General features: G+C 48.3%; 1 protein-coding gene across 1 annotated transcript in view; it reads right to left on the bottom strand.

Annotated features, from left to right (window-relative positions):
• LOC119407091 (N-acetylgalactosamine-6-sulfatase) overlaps positions 1-15,534 on the bottom strand; it is a 29,315-nt gene that overhangs the window by 1,176 nt on the left and 12,605 nt on the right. Inside the window, exons 8-13 of the mRNA XM_037673929.1 lie at positions 14,098-14,234; positions 12,175-12,278; positions 11,654-11,814; positions 9,405-9,507; positions 3,988-4,109; positions 357-474 (exon numbers count right to left, since the gene is read on the bottom strand). Coding sequence (XP_037529857.1) covers positions 357-474; positions 3,988-4,109; positions 9,405-9,507; positions 11,654-11,814; positions 12,175-12,278; positions 14,098-14,234 — 745 coding nt within the window. The remainder of the gene's footprint in view (positions 1-356; positions 475-3,987; positions 4,110-9,404; positions 9,508-11,653; positions 11,815-12,174; positions 12,279-14,097; positions 14,235-15,534) is intronic.

Below are 15,534 nucleotides of genomic sequence, written 5' to 3'. Positions count from 1 at the left end.
AGTACCGGAGTGTGCAAGTTCGAGACATTCTGTTTACTGATCACGCACCGTAAGAAGGGTAAGACAGCGCTACACGTGCTCGTAACCACAAAAAAATGGTCGCTGCACGACGAATCCGGTGTGGTGAGGTGGCACAGTTCGGTGAACGAGAGTGTTGCAAAGAGAGAGAGAGAGAGAGAGAGCAGCCGCGCCTGCTGAAACCATATAACTTCGAATATACCTCCAACTAGGTTACATAGTCTAGTGGCGAAAACAATATCCAGCGCTGAATGCTGTAAATGAGTGTGACGGAAAATGTACAAAGATTTGGGACATATCTTTCAACAATGGTTTGTTTCTCTTTTGTGCTTACTCACCATTACGGCAGCGTCGCACCAGTCTAGCTGCGGTTTGCCAGGAATTAATGATGCTCTGTGCTCGCGGTAAATGCCGAGGATGGACGCCATGCTTTCGCGATATTCAGCACTTTTCGGCCTGTAACAAAAAAAAAAGTAAAATCGCTGAAAAAATGTTTTCGCCCTGGTTGCCACACGGCATAATGTCGGAATTAAACTTAAACATCTCGGTCCGGGCCATTTTACGAAGATATTGCAAAAGCAAGGCGGAATGTTTTGTCCGTGAGCCATCGTTCGTGTCTTTCAGGTCGTTCGCATAACTCTACACTACGATGTACGTTTTAGGAGAGTTTCTTTTTTTTTTTTTTTGTCCCAGAACACGTCCAAAGCAAGTGGTGGACATCTGTTGCAAACGCAAAAAAATTCGGCAGATCCCACCTGCCGTGGGAATCGACGTGATGCGAAGCATGCGCATGATGGTGACTGTGGCGTAATTTTTCACACTGAGCGAAACGTTACGGAATGACGCTAGAGAAATGTGGAAGTGGTATACGCACACTTATATGTTCCAGAGTAGCATATGTATTATATAAGCCGTTGTTTACAGTTGCGTAACGATGTCAACAGCAACATGGGTGTTACCAACACCAGACGCGGCAAGCTTATATTCTTCAATACTGGATAGCACGAATCCGAACAGGACAAAGAAAGAACACAGATGCACAGGACAGGCGTTACTCGCAACTAAGCTTCATTCAGGATAGTTTCCCTAGATATATACATAGCCGAGTGGCACGCGCAGGCGCACTGCACGTACGTTACAGTCACAGTTACAGTTGTTATGCTTATACTTTTCCGGTATGACGGAGAACGCACGCACGTTTCACGAACCCGTGTGTATGTGTAAAGGGGTTCTTGACAGTTCTTGAACAAGGTCACCATCACAGTGATCAGTGAGCACCAGCAGCTGGACCGGACTTGTTAATCGGATCCGTTCGTGATCGCGGCTATGAGGAGTCTAAGTGTAGTGAAGTGCGAGATATTGTGAAGCTGGTGGAAATCCTGGATGCCTCTTACGATGAAATGATCTATGATGCCTTCTGTCGTGGACATGGCAGCGAGGTCTTTTGATGCCCTGTCCACATCCAGGCCGTCTTTCACACAGTATAAGCACCAATCATTGTTGGGTCTTGATAAATCAATGTTGAAGTCACCGGTAATGATGAGAGGCCTATTTCTCTCAACAGATTTATTGTAGAAAGCATTGACCCAGGTTTTTGCGTATTCCACGTGGTCCGCGTTGCGGACCACTTGGACGAGTGGATGGTAGTTGAGCGTCTTCCACGGGTGTTCTGTCTTCAGCTTCCTCACTTTCCTTGCGTCCGCCGCGGTGGTGTAGCGGTTACGGTGCTCGGCTGCTGACACGAAGGTCGCAGGTTCGATCCCAGTCGCGCCGGTCGCATTTCGATGGAGGCAAAATGCTAGATGACCGTGTACTGTGCGATCTCGGTACACGTTAAAGAACACCCAATGGTCAAAATTTCCGGAGCCCTTCGCTATGGCGTCTCTCATAATCATATCGTAGTTCTGGGACATAAAAGCCCAGCAATTATTAATATTATCGCTTTCCTTGCGTGTCAATATGTGTGTTCGCGGTTACTGTGTTGGTTGAGACTTTGTATCACCTGTGGCACATACCCGCATAACATGAACTCTGGTGTACGGGTATGTGCCACACGTGACTGAGAGAAAGGGTTTCATGACGTACGCGACAGGTATTTTGCGTTATTCATGTCATGACCAGTGAATTGTGTTCGTCATACACTGATCCCCTGCTACGCCAATCTTGGCATATTACAAGTTATGGAGACGACCAGGAGAGCACCGAGACGTAGGCGGCTAGATAGATAGATAGATAGATACGTAGATAGAAACGGCCAAAGTGCCTGAGGTTCGCTAAGAAATGCTTCGCATTTAAAACTTCGCAGACTGGACAATGTCTTTATATGAAGGATGTATGACTGACTCCATGTACAAGTGATGACATGGTGCAGTATTTGTTCAATTGGATTTTTTTTTCCAGCACCTCCGATTTATAGCATCGATGTTCCGCCAAAGTCTTGTTAGGTATACAGGCAGTATACTACGAAAGAGACATGTACATTGAAGGAATCAACGATGCTGGAATCAACGATGTGGAAGTACACCTCCATATTTTCATCGCACCAGTGACTGATTTAAGTCCCGCAATGCACAGTCCAACTCCACCCTTCCTGGAAAAAAATTACACCATCTCCCACTAAAGGGAACCATGTGGGGATGCGAAGCAGCTCATGGGTCGACTTAAAGTTCCGTTCATCACGGGCACCTTGCCCGATGTTAACGCGTCCTTGCAAGTGGAGCCCACCATGAATTCACTGTAGTTGCTGTTGCTGTTACTCGTCCCGAACTCTTGTTGGAGCACGCCACGCGGGTTCATCGCGCGTCTGCAAATCTCGTTCCCCGACACCATCACGTGATTGCTGAGAGAGTGTAAGGGGGAGAGGCCACAGCGTCTTACCCAGCCCCTTACAACGGCCCGAACGCGCTAGCACGTACCAGCACACATGGTTTTGTCTGCGTTACGCCAAGCTAGGACACATATGGCAGCCCGGGCCCCTAATGTGCTCTGCACGTATCATCATCAAGGCGGTCGAAGAACAAGAGGAAAAAGACTTCTTGGCGCGAGCGAGCGCTCAGATGGCTATGCTAGGTGGTAGAAAGTGGACGGTCGCCAATGGAACTACGGACACAGCCCAGCGCAAAAGCTGCTTCGCATCCAATAGGAGAGGCTACGCCTCTGCGTGACCCCGTTAGAAAACTTAACCTCTAAGCCGCCAAGGTACACACCCAATCCAGGGGAAGTGCCATTGTCCTATACCTAGAATTATTACCCCTAATGCACGTATGTTAACGAGCTAGCCCGCTGTTCTTTGCGTGCCTACTCTAGCAATGGGATCCCCTTCAAATAATAACTATTTAATATCATCCATGTATTCAGAAAAATATATTGTGCATATACATATTATTTTGTGCTAGTCCGCATCCTATTTTGCCTCAGCCGCCATGACAGAAATTAATAAATAATTGGCATTTATTACCAACGTGTGTAACTCTTTCGGTGAAGAGAATGCGCTTGTATCGTCGGTACATGGTTACTTCAAAGGAATTCACATATTTATTAGGCTGTTCAGGTAATTAAGTCTGACACAAAACTAGACCTATTATCGTTCCTTGCGGAACATCTTGAAACAATAATCTTGGAGATGTCGCATGTTTTGCCAACGAGAGGGGTGTGTGTGTGTGTAAGGGGGGAGGGATCTTTGCGAGCATTGGCGTAGCCGTGGAAGGGGGGGGGGCGGAGTTGGGAGGTACCAACCCCTCCACCCTCACCCCCCCTGGTATTTTTAAGTTTTCCATGTATATATATATGCACACACGCACGAACATACATAAAGCATGGTTAAACTCCCACCCCTAGGCCCCACACACAAAAAAAAATTTGCCCGGGTACACATATCTGACATTAAATTTCTAAAAGATCTCCTATTCGTTCCCGAAGTTTACAGACGCGATTTGAATATAACACCGGTGAATTAAGTATTTCACTCACCAAACTGGATACTTCTCTCCGGGATCGCGTCCGAGGTGGAAGAGAACTGGCGAAGCAGTGTGGTTGATTTGCTCGTGAGACGTCACGTTGTTGACCGCCACACCTGGACAGAAGTCGTCGCCCTGCATGTAGGAGATTCACCGACTACGGCGCCGTACGTACAGACACATCATTCGCCACACGTATCGTGATGCACCGGCGAGGCAGCCGTAAACTCACTATGGACATTCTGCATACATCTTCCTGATATATTGCATAAATCGGGAATAATCAAGAAAATCAGCCGATGATTCCAAATTACAGTCGCCATACTGACGCCTTATGGATCTTAGAATAAGCGCCTTAGCGTATCCAGAAGCCCAAGTTCCTCTTGAAGTATTTTATGCTATTTTTATACTATTGTTACCCGCTTTGGCTTCGATTTTTCTATGTGTTGCCCGACGCACACATGTGCAAATACACAATTCTGACAGTGATTTACTTACTGTTTTGAATTTAGAGCTTAATCCATAGGCGGTCTACACAAATAACCATTTAAACATATGGTCGCGGTGTCAATACTCGGCCACAGTAAATGCATACAATGTCTATGTGTAACATAAAGAAGTAAATTCGACAATATCTAATAGATGACTAGAAGCTAGATTACTTGTCGGAAGCTTACAACCAAATACAGAACGCGCAATGTTACACAGTGCAAAGACCGTTCATATATCCTTATAATAATATCTGGGGTTTAACGTCCCAAAACCACGATATGATTATGAGAGACACCGTAGTGGAGGGCTCCGGAAATTTCGACCACCTGGGGTTCTTTAACGTACACCTAAATCTAAGTATACACGGGCCTCAAACATTTTCGCCTCCGTCGAAAATGCAGCCGCCGCGGCCGGGATTCGATCATGCGACCTTCGGGTCAGCAGTCGAGCGCCATAACCACTAGACCACCGTGGCGGGGCGTTCACTTATAGTAATAATACATTTGATATAGCTGTCACAAATTAATGAACCATAAGTTGATGAGAAATCGTTGAAAATCGGGAATGTCGCTGGAGACAATGTTTCAACAAGTGCACTTGTCGAAACGTTGGTTCCAGCGAACATTGGCGTAGCCAGGGAAGGGGGGGGGGGGGAGGTTCAAATCCCCCGGAAACTTTTGGTGCATATATACACGCACACATGAAAACTCGCACTAACACACATAGAGAGGGGTAGGACACTGCACCCCCACCCACTCCCTCTCACCCCCCGAGATAACTTTCTGGCTACGCCCCTGCCAGCAACGTTTCGCTTTTCAACGACTTTTCATCACTTAATGCATCCATCTTCCCTTGAGCTTGTCTTGCCTGAACAATAAACTCATAGAAAGAGTCAAATCAGTAATCGTGTAACAACAACCAAAAGACTGTCACACGCACACAATGACAATATGCAGTCTAGTAAATATACATTTTCATGCAAGTCATGCCATCCAAAGAATGTTAAAATGTCTATTAATTGTACGGAGAATGGCTTAATGATCGGAGCTCCATTTTTCGACATTAAAAAAGTTGAATGGCAACCACGCACAGCCGAATCGCTCTCTCCGATCAATGCAGCAGCGTACGCTGCAAATACGTCGCGCGTGCGTGACAACTCGTTATTCAACTTCCAGCACTAATTCACAGAATTGAAGTGTTTCAATTTTATTGCGATAGCACTTAAATGAACACTCCCGGCGCATTTTTGCCGTCGGCGCCGCCGTAAGGTTCCGTGTGAAGGCCATATCGATAACATCGCCCCTCACGTCGCTTGTTTTATGTGCGAGTGAAAGCGTGCAAGGGCTTGCGAACAAACGCGGCTCAAGCGGGGAGGAAACGCGCCGGCCGTCTCCGTTGCGCTAAAGGCACATGGAGGGGTGGCTCCCAGGGAGGGGAGCGGGGGAAAGGGGCTGCGTCGCTCCGGTAGACACTGCGTACTTCGACCGGCCCGGCGTGGTCGCCCGCGGTCGCACGCGCCGTATCTTGACATGGATCAGCAGGTGGCTCGTACCTTTGTCCGTGTTGTGTTATCATCCAAAGTTTGATTTAAAGCCATAGAGAGCACGAAGGTCACTTCGCTCGCTGCAGCGGTCGCGTTTCCTTACGCCATCTTTTTGTTGAGTTACGCCAGGTCGCATGCAAAAAATGCCAGCTGATAGCCCTACTTCGTATACCATTCCAATGTGTTGCTATCGCATTCATATTGCTTCGCCCTTGTGGTGAAACTGTGATATTTTTTCATGGCAAAAATTATTCTCATTCATCTGAAATGAAATCATTATAGTGGCTCGAAACAATGGCAAAACACCTCACTTCGCCGTCGAGCATCAATGAGAAAGATGTACAACATCCCACGGGATTTGAGTGCCTCGATGTCCGCTCGCCGATCTGGAGCGGCAGGCAAGGAGGACACTGAGACTCCCTATACGGAGTGCTTCTTTTTTTTTCTAGCCAGTTAAAAAAAAGGTTGCGGGCTCGTCCGAAAGGCGAAGTATTGATAGCACAGTAGCTATAGCAGCGCATTATACACAAAAGCAAGGTCCGCCTTCTTTATCGGCATAAGTTGCAGTATCCATTCGCTTACAAATTAAATTTACGAACATGACGTTTTAAGGGCGAAGCACCTTAGGGTACGGCGTGTCGGTGTGCATCGTGCATCGTCGTCTGCTGTCGGGACGGTCCATTTGCTTGAGCGCAAGAGAAGGCGCCACCGCCTCAGCGCTCGCCGTGTGGCGAGAGAGAGCGAACGGCGCGCGTTGACAATGGAAACGCCCTTTCTGCAATGAATGCTGAACTACCAGCTCGCAAGGAACGAGAACGCGCCCTCGCCCGCGAGAAACAACGCCGACGCAGGCTGCGTCTGCTAGCGAGTCTTGATTGAAAAAACCGACTGCTCGCGCTGCACAACCGTTCACCGGCCATCGTGTTGACCCGCGATGTAGTGCCGGTGGCAGATTTCTCTTGTGCGTAGTTGAACAATAAAGATTCAAAGCGTGCACCTTAACGAAAAGCGGACGGCGGGTCTCTCTTTCTTCTGTCTCTCATTGCCCATTAGCAGTGATTTTGCTCTGGGAGACACCGGCGCACACTGCATGCTTCGCCCCTCCACAGGTTTCACGTTAGTGGATCTGTTCCCCAGTGGAGCTGAACCCCCGATGTACGAGGTCCAATCGTGGCCAGCGAGAAAACGTTCGCTTTTTTTTTTCTAACGCTCGCAGGAGGACTACGCACATCAAGTCACCATCCTTCCTGTCTCGCCCGCGCACACTCTTCTTCGTATATTCACAGCATGCGTCGTGCGAAGTGCGGTAGTGCCTTATCAAACTTGCACTTGACGAGCTGTAACTTAGAAGAACAGACTGTTGGGCGAGTTGGTAATGCATTCTGTAAAAACCGCGAAAAAACGTGGACAAAGGAGAACCGGCGACACAAGCGCACCGGACGACAATGCGCTTGTGTCGCCCGGTTCTCCCTTTGTCCACGTTTTTCGCGCAGTTTTTACAGAATTGACGAGGTGTATCACGGCAGCAGCGAATGTTCGTCTGAAGTGCCCCCCCTCCCGCAATTTTTTCCGGAAGGGGGGCACCTTCTTGATCCGACATTGGGTCTGGGCAGATAAGTGGGGTCGAGTGTCATTTTGTGCTCTGTATCACATGGGAAAAAAATGTTTCGGGGCGGGGGGGGGGAGGAGTTCAGAGGCCTGGTGTGCCCCCCGGACCCGTGATATCAGTGCTGTCGCAATAAAGAAAAGAAGTACTTTCTCTTTCAACTGATTGCGGGGCGAACAGGTAGGTTGCTGTACGCAGCTTACCGAGTCATTTTTGCAGTAAATACATCAAGGCGGAAGAAAAGAAAGAAACAGACGAAGGAACACTCCAGGGCAGACCGGATGCCACACCGCTTTTTACAGTGTTTTTTCTCCTTGCCTTCGCGCCCGTATGTCTATACCAGTAGTGTGGCCAACTATTGCTCAAACAAAACAAAAAGCTTTGCGTTTTTACGTCACTCTTGCAAATTGAATTTACGTCTAGCAGTATTTTCTTGCTTACATATTCCCACGTAAAGAGCACAGAGAAATATTTCAGCGCGGTGTTAGGAATTAAGCTCATCGGCGCTGTGGGGTCTATAAGACTGACTCTCAGAACACACGGACACAGTAGACGCCGTTGCGCAACGAACACGTGTACATTTATTAACCCTTTCCCTACCGAGTTTTTTGGTCGAAAACGACACGTAAAAGCCGATTTCTTTTATTCGCCTAGTTTGTGTCTTGAAACACCTAAAACAATTATTCAAAGGCGCTTTTTTCGCAAGGTAGACGCAAAAAAAATTTTTTTTTCAAAAATGTGCTGTGGATGGGCTTCACTGCGCTCCACCACGGAACGTGCCCCAATCTCTCCAGTCTTCGGTGCAGAAAATGTCTCTTTGAAATTTAAAAAATAAAGCGCAGAGACAAGCGAGTCCGTGAAAACAAACCTTGGACGTGTCGATGGGGGTTTGCTCACATCTAAGGGCGTCCACTGCCGATATGCCGAGACATGGTCGTCGTCCAAATCCGATGATTTAGAGAAACTGCGCTGCTATGTGTAGTCTCTGCCACACACACAGGAAAACTGAAATTCTTTGTTTTACAAAACTATGGCAAACAAGGACTTTTTTTTTTTTTCTGAACGGGGCTGTTCCGGCACGCGCGCACCGCTCGCGCACAGATGAGGGCGCCATTTTCTCATTCCGTTTGCATGAATCAAGTTTATTAGCGACCAAAATGCATGGTTTGAGCGCGTTTTTTAATTTTTTTTACTGCGTTATCTATTGAAGCGAAAGAGGACACAGCAAAATAAATCAGGGTAGCTTAACTGCGGCGGCCCCAAATGCTTGTTTCATGACGGACGAGCTCAGCTCATCTTCGGTAGGGAAAGGGTTAACTGCTTTTACAACGGTGAGCTCGCCAGCCGAATCTTATAAATAACTGGTAACATGACAAATAATCCAATATAATGACAACGCAAACACACAACAATATAAAAAACACAATGTATACCGTGAATGCGCCGTCGCCGACGTCCGACTCACCACGAGAGCCCGCGGGAACGAACCGCGGTATCGCACCCACGGACCCTCCCGGAAGCCGACCGTCACCAACCACGCCAAACCCCGAAAGACACGCCAAAGCGCTCTTCCTCAAGCGCTAGCGTAACCTCGCTTCCCACCAAGCAGCGCCATCGCGCGACCACAGCGCCTAACCACGCTAACTACGACTAATCCGCCGGACGCGCGTGCACCATTAGGCGAAAACGATGCTAGCACCCCCACAACCCCAAACACTGAACTGTATGTGCACTTATTTCGGATCAGTTGCACCAGTGATCCTGCACTTGCCGCTATCTTTGCCCATACCTGCTGGAACTCCTCCAAGGAATTTGTCCAGGTCCAGAAGTGCGCCTTGTAAAGACCATGTCGCACCGCCATGAGCTCGTTGCCACGGTAGTAAAACACTGGCCTGCGTAAAAGTAACAATTATACCCTCTGAAGGTACCCTTCACAACAGTTCAATTGTATATTACTATCAAAATTTGAAACCGTGCCAAACAAATATAACCGCAAGTCAGCAAATACCGCATTTTTAGCGTCACGCGCGGCTGTCTCGAATCAGCTGCACAGTGTCCCCAAATAATAATAATAATTCTTGGGGTTTAGCGTCCCAAAACCACGATATGATTATGAGAAACGCCGCGGCCAGGATTGTCGCCGAATAGCAAGCACCTTATGCCCTTCTATAAAGTTATTTTCAAAACTTTTATGTTATCAGGCCCGTTGTCAGGAATTTTTTCGGAGGGGGGGGGGGAGCACTTGCTGAAAAGAAAAACACCCATTTTAGATGCGAAAGCATCTTATGCTCGGGGCCAAGACCTACTGTACTCCTGACCTGTCCAGATGTTCCCTCTCCAGCGCCCACGTTCTAGTTCATACCTCCTGCCGCTAGGACGTAACCTACGAGCATTGTGGCGCTAGTCAGCACCTGTTCGCTGACGACAGCTTTAACGCTCGTGGTGATGTTTCGCCAGCGCAGAACGCTCATATTGTTTAATTATTATGCATAACTGCAAAATACTTCGGAAATAAAAATAGGGAAAGTGAATTAGAACTTTTTTTGCATTTAAAAGGACACATCCGTCCTATACTATGCAAGTCTACGGCTTCACGTTAGTCAACCAGTGTGCGTAAATACTTAACCGCACTGAATAGCTTACTTGACCTTCCGTCTAAGTTTGCAGAAAAAGTCACATAATGCCAGCAGTTCGTCATATAATACAGGAGTATTTACTCCAGAGGCGTCCAAACGGTCGCAGAGTAGCAGACGAACAGGTTATAGGTAACGCCACCTAGGACGAGCGGTTGAACGAGAGCGGGGACGCGCGCTCCCATAGGACCCCCGCTCTCTGGGCAGGTCAGGAGTACAGTAGGTCGCGCTCGGGGCAGTGTCCGTTCTACGGCGTCCGCACCCATACTGCGTATGCGCCAACTCTCCCCCCTCCTCGCGCTCACGCGAGGAGGTGGAGTGAGCACTGCCTCCGCTTCATTTCTCCTCTCCCGTTTCTGCGGCGCGCGCTCGCTCCCGTTGCACTCTCCTTCGCAACGGCGCTATGGACTCTCGCGAAGCTGAACGTAAACGGCAACGCCGGCAAGCGTTGCACTCTCCTTCGCAACGGCGCTATGGACACTTGCGTAGCTGAACGTAAACGGCAACGCCGGCAAGCGAATCTCGAAGCTGCGAGGCTTCGAAAGCGCGCGTTCGCTGTGCTTCCGTCATTCTCTCTCTGTGCAAAGGTGTGCGAAACGCCATGAACAACGTCAATGTTGGCGCTAGTTGCAGCGGCAGCGCCCCCGCCGCGGAGCAGAGGAAGGCTCGGGAAGCCGAACGTCAGCGTCGGCAAGCGGTAATTCAAACGCCTCGACAACCACCGTATAGTCACATAAGAGAAACGGAAACTCGATGCGCTCCCCCCGCGATGCTTTCGCATCCCACTATGGTTGCCCGTAGGGGGAGATGACGCGTTATTTTTTATTTATTTTTGGTAAAAACACCCACTTCACCAAAATTTCGGGAGGAGGGGGGCTAGACGCCCCCCCTCCCTGGCTACGGGCCTGGTTCACATAATAAATTGTCATGTTTTTACATCCCAAAGCTGTGCATAGCTGATGGCGAAGGGTGAATAGGCGGATTCATTTCATTCTGATGCTCTATCATCATCCTCAGTCTATTCTATGTCCACTGAAGGCGAAGGCTTCTGTCAACGACCTCCAATTTACTCTGTCCTGTGCAAGTCGGTTTCATTTTATGCCTGCAAATTTCTTAATTTCATCACCCCCCCCCCCTAACTCTCTGCCGTCCTCGGCAGCGTCCTCCATCCCTTGGTATCCATTCCGCCGCTCTTACTGACCATTACTCGAGTGTGTTCTCTTTTAATTTATTTATTTTTTGTCCCAGTCAGAATGCGGTCACCAGTACCGGGGAGGCAACTACTCAGCAACATGCGAAAGGTGATATCCTCTGCTGCATAATGATCCGTCATTTTTCTACTAACACCAAACGCTCGAGGCAGCACATTGCGCTATGATCATGCACTACGAGACGTATTGCATACCTGTTGCGCTGAAGGCGTCTGCCAGACAACGACGATTCCGCGAGCAGCAGATGTGTCATGCTGGCGCCGTCTAGGACTACATGTGGGGGCAGTGCCACTCCGGCAAGGTCGCACAGCGTCGGCAGGAGGTCAAGCACGGTGGCCGCTACTCCGCTCACTTGCTGCGAGACAGTACGTATCATGAGAAATTTGTTTCATTTTTGGCCGCCTTTCTAGTACTGGATATTCACACGAGAAAGGAAGAAAGGAAATGGCAACTTTGATGTGAAAAATTACCAGTCGAAAAAAAGAAAGAAAACTTCAATGACCATTTATACAGAAATACAGACGCCGATATATGGAAACACAGAGTAAACGCTATACGTAATCGGTGTAAATCAATTCAATGCGGCCATGCGAGTCGCACTCAGTTTTGTCGTCCAATCACTGCGTCGCCGTGGGGACGAGAAGAGGCCAGACACCGGCAGGCATTTCGGTGAACTGACTGGACGCGTGCATCCTCGAGCTGCAGAGAGGCTCACCTTTCCCGCTGGGATGGTGCCGGGCCACCAGGCGATGGCGGGCTCCCGTAGGCCCCCTTCGAAAGTGGTCTGCTTGCCGCACAGAAAAGGACCGTTGCTGCCGCCTGCTCGACGAATGAAGTTGCTCGGTCAGTATTGAAGAAACACACGCGAGCTGCAAGCATGACGCCATTAGCCCTTGAGATTGATCAGTCTGCATAGAACCCACTGATAATAGTGTTTGGCTTCTTGAATCATCCGGGAAAAATGTGTGATCCTCTATAAAGGGCTAGTACAGGCTATACACACACCAGGAGACGATGCGCGTGCAGGTGCGTGTTTGTTTATTCATTTTTTTTATTATGCGCTATTTGTTGTCATGGAGTAACAAGTGATATTTCGCGTTGTTGCGTAGTGACACATTAGGTCCGCTTAACAAGGCGAATGAGAGAGAGAAACATAAATGAAAGACAGGGAGGTTAACCAGAGGAAGCCTCCGGTCTGCTACCCTGCACTTGGGAAGGGGAAAGGGGCCCGTAAAAGAATGAAAGAAGAACAGTCTGTGACGACAGCAGGCGACAAAAAAAAAAACAGTGTCATGATTGTAGCACCCTCCAAGTACTACACAGCAACATTTTCTGCCAACAGTCACAGTTTGTTATTCAGTCCGGTTGCTTGAAGGAACCGCAACAATGCCCTCAGAACGGCTCGTGTTGAAGACCAGGTAGGCCAGGGCCCTAGGATTTTGTTCTCCGTAATATGGAGGTTGTCCATCTGCATGGCCTAGTGCGGCTGAGAGGGCCGCTCTTTCGGAGTTGAAGCGGGTGCACTCACAGAGAAGGTGCGCAACTGTTTCGCCCCACCCGCAGACTTCACATGACTGGCTATCAGCAATTCCAATAATAAATTAATAGGCATTTGAGAAGGCCACTCCAAGCCACAGACGGACCAGTAGAGTCATGCACGTCGTGATAGGCTGGACGGGATGCGTAGTTCAAGATCAGGGTCCAAGTTATGCAGCCGTGCACTTGTAAATGTCTCTGACCAGTCCAACGTTAGACGACGGGCTAGCATACGAAGGTATTTTGCGGAGTCTGGTCTTGAAAAGGGAATGGCGATACTGCTGACGCCGGCGTGAGCGGATCAGGCAGCTGCGTCCGCTTGTTCATTTCCCTGAATGCCACAGTGACTAGGCAGCCACTGGAATAATACTTCGTGCCCTTTTTCTACTGTTTCATGGTGAACTTGCCTGATTCCCGCTACGAGTTGCTCATGTGAGCCACGACGTAAAGCGGAGGGTAGACTTTGGAGGGCTGCTTTGCTATCGCAGAAGACAGACCACGAATCAGGTGTCTGTAGCTCTATGACAAACTGAAGAGCAGCACGGAGGGCTACTAGTTCAGCAGCTATAGAAACGATCAGCGCAAGAACGGGACGTAGTAAAGACGACATCACTGTATCTGTAGTTTAGAATAAGGTTAATTAGAACATAAAAATCCTCTAAGGAGCGCCAGGCAGAAGTTGGTTTCACCCAGCATGTGGATCGACCTGCAGACCAAACCAAGCTAGCTAGCTCAACGCTAGTAGCTAGCATTCACGTGCAGGACACTCAAGTTTTATTTCGACAATAAGTTGACCCCCGTGTCTCTCACGAGTTCACGTGACTCGTGCATAGTGATCGGCTGGTGCGATCATCATCGTAACCGAATGTGCGAATCTTTTGTCACCCTAGTTGCCCCCGAAATAGAGGAATCGGAGTGGCAGGTCATTTACTCCTCCAAAGAAGCAACTAATTTGATACCCCTCCTTCTACGTTACGTCGTAGTACGTTTAACCTTTGAATATCGTGGGCGTCCACTTTTCGTTCAACTCAAGTGCAGTGTACTAATTAGCCGGCGACGTAGAGTTTATGCGCGCCTAATATTTTCTTTCACGGATACTCGCCTTCCGTTTTGCTGACCAACGCCGCTCCGTTGTCAGAGGTGAAGAAGACAAAAGTGTTGTTTTCCGCCCCTGTGCGCCGAAGGGTTTCTAGTATGACGCCCACGGCATAATCCAGCTCCATCACGGCGTCCCCGTAGCTGTGGTTGCAAAGAAAAATGAATAAATATTTTAGAGTTCCAGTCTCACAATGTCTGTCACTGATACTGGCATTAGTAATAAAGCAAAGTATAACCACCGTTATATGTATAATGATAGAGACACATCTTGGCGATGACACCCTGACTTGCCGATTCCATCCCCATAGCTTTGGTATAGCATCGCCCATGGCGCATTTACAGGACCATGGATCCAGACTTAGAATGCGTCATATTCTCTGGGTACCTGGTAACATTTGATGCATACTATAGGCAGACGGTCACTGCAGGCTCTACAGAAAGCAATAAACTCTTCGTCGATACAGCGTTTCCATTCGGTTACGACCTGTCGTTGATTCTAGACTTGGTGCATCTGTTGCAATAGAGCTTGACGGTTTGCAACGACGACGAGCTTGGTGCATCGCGTAGTGTTTGCGACCGTGCACGTTATACATAAGACAGCTCCAAGGTCCGAGTTCTACTTCGTATGAGTGCTTGTGGAAGAGTTCCTTTCCGAAGACGCTGGCCAGATCGTTCTCAGCTCTATCTACGTAGCGTTTCTATTGTAGTAAAGCGCTTGACTGTTTTCAGCGACGCGTTGACACTTACAGTGCGATATCATTTTTCTCACATTCCCCTGTCGCGCAGCTAATCGCCGTCCTGCTGCCTTGGCATGACGCACTTCTCTCATCACAGTAACTTGCGGGGATTCGTAAGGTGATTCGTCCGCTCTTTATAATCTCTAGCGTCACTTCTCTGCGTGTGAAAAGTCAGGTGTAGCTAAAAAGCGAGCATCGTGTAAGTACTAAAATGCGGACTGTACGCTTGGGTAGAACAATGAGACATTTTCACCAATGTTTCAATTTTTGCCAAGACTTTCGAAAAAATATATAAAAAGGGACAGAAGCTGTGTTTTCCTGCCGTTCAAAATTTCCAGAAATTTTGCATCCCTAGTTGTGAGATGGTAGATTGTGCTATGAAAAATTGCATAAAACAACGTATCTTCTTGGCTATGAAACGAATATCGAGTATGGAGAATTGAACGACAGGCAGCGGTGACATCTTCTCATCTTGCTCGTGGAAGCACGTTGTGTATATAAGCTCACTCACCCTGATGACTGATCACATAAGTATATTGTGCACACTAAGACAGAAACAGCTCACTAAGATCGCAGTAACCCAATTTGTAAGCACGAACATGAATGAGACATTGTATACTGAGCACGTACATATTGGCTTCATTTCCGCGGAGTGAAGATGTGTATAGGAAAAGATCGGTGCCTGTTTTTACCAGAAGCGAGTA

The sequence above is a fragment of the Rhipicephalus sanguineus genome, chromosome 1 (assembly GCF_013339695.2).
Source record: "Rhipicephalus sanguineus isolate Rsan-2018 chromosome 1, BIME_Rsan_1.4, whole genome shotgun sequence".
Lineage (NCBI taxonomy): Eukaryota > Metazoa > Arthropoda > Arachnida > Ixodida > Ixodidae > Rhipicephalus > Rhipicephalus sanguineus.
Note: the sequence above shows the minus strand (reverse complement) of the source record. Positions and strands in the feature narration are given on the sequence as shown.